Source organism: Carassius carassius, chromosome 3 (assembly GCF_963082965.1).
Source record: "Carassius carassius chromosome 3, fCarCar2.1, whole genome shotgun sequence".
In the NCBI taxonomy this organism is placed as follows: domain Eukaryota; kingdom Metazoa; phylum Chordata; class Actinopteri; order Cypriniformes; family Cyprinidae; genus Carassius; species Carassius carassius.
Genome location: NC_081757.1, coordinates 44,381,366 through 44,382,908, shown reverse-complemented (window position 1 = coordinate 44,382,908; position 1,543 = coordinate 44,381,366). Strand labels below are relative to the sequence as shown.

General features: G+C 36.6%; 1 protein-coding gene across 1 annotated transcript; it reads left to right on the top strand.

Moving 5' to 3' along the window:
• Positions 1 to 65: 65 nt before the first annotated feature.
• On the top strand, positions 66 to 1,010 carry LOC132113238 (endonuclease domain-containing 1 protein-like). The gene is made up of 2 exons (XM_059521055.1): positions 66 to 314; positions 471 to 1,010. The coding sequence occupies exons 1-2, from the start codon at positions 66 to 68 to the stop codon at positions 1,008 to 1,010; spliced, it is 789 nt and encodes a 262-aa protein (XP_059377038.1).
• Positions 1,011 to 1,543: the final 533 nt, after the last annotated feature.

The window sequence follows — 1,543 nt, the reverse complement described above, 5'->3', positions numbered from 1 at the left end:
TTCAGAGAGTCACCATGAGACATTTTGTTCTTCTTCTGCTACTTTCTTCTGCATGTTTCTTCACTATGAGTGAAGTTGTAGATACATTTGATAAATGCAAACAGTTCTTCTTGAACAATAAGGCTCCAGTCTTCACACCAGAGGACGTCTCTCTCAAGTACATCTGTCAGTGTCTTTGGGATAACAAAGGGCAGCCAATTTATCTTTATGCAACTTTGTACAGCACGAGTCTGAAGATCCCCGTCTTCTCTGCGTATGTGTATAACCGCAACAAAACCATTGGGAGATGTGACGCCTGGTACATTGAACCTCAGGTAAATGCTGTTCACATCTATATTACCAGAGTAAGATGTAAGTGTTTGATGTATTAAAAAGTAAGTTTTAACAATCTGAGGATTGTTATTATTTTTATTGTAAAGTATTACATTAATTTCATTCATTCATTCATTATTTTTCCTCATTCCCTTTAGCTGGATGTACCTTCTACCACTGATCAATGTATGAAGTCCAAAGGCAATAATAAACATATTGGCACTAATCAGGCTCTGAACAGCGACTATGAGAAATCTGGCTATGACAGAGGTCATCTCTATCCTGTGCTTCACACCAACAATCATCTGTCAATGCTGGCCACATCCACACTGACCAACGCAGCTCCGCAGGATTCAGATTTCAATCGTAATACATGGCTGAAACATGAGGAAGCTGTAATAAATGACCTGTACTCCTGTGATAAGGAGGCGTATGTGGTAACTGGTGTAGTTCCTGACATGGACGCCCCTAAACTGAATAATAGAGTCTATGTGTCAAAGTATTACTGGAGAGCCACCTGCTGTCAGAAAGGCACTCAGTACACAGGGATGGGCTACTATGGACCAGACAAGAAAAATGAAGTGAAGACTTTAACAATAGAAGATCTTAACACTAAGCTCCAAGAATTTTACAGAGGTCCAACTCCCATTTCAATTTTCAATTGTCAAAAACCGGAAAGAAAACGTGCGCGGGAATAAACCTGTGATGCAGTTCAATGGCAAAGTTTATATGTTCCTGTTGTGTAACTTTGTTCTTCTCTCGTATTTGCCCTTGAAATATGTGATTGAAACTCCAGTTAGAGAGGGTTCTCAAACTTTAATATACTGTACATTTCTTCAATATATACATACATTTCATAATATACATTTTCTTCAAATCAAAGCTGTAAATACAGAAATACACACACACACACACACACATATATATATATACACAATGCATGTATAAAAAATAAAAAAAAGGCTAGTCTTTGATTCATGATTTGGGGGCACAGTTTCAGGTCAGTTTGGGGATCTTTTTCCAGTTGATCATCATATTTATTACCAGCAGATGGAGACAGAGGCAGAATGCAGGGTTATTCAAGGACAGCTTTTATTTATTTATTATTATTATTATTTTATTTTATTTTTCTTTGCTTGAGCTATATGTATCTGAGGGAGACTCATTTTGTTACTTCAAATAATAAAGAAGTATTAAGAGAAGGAAGTTTTTTGTTATTGTTATGGTTATA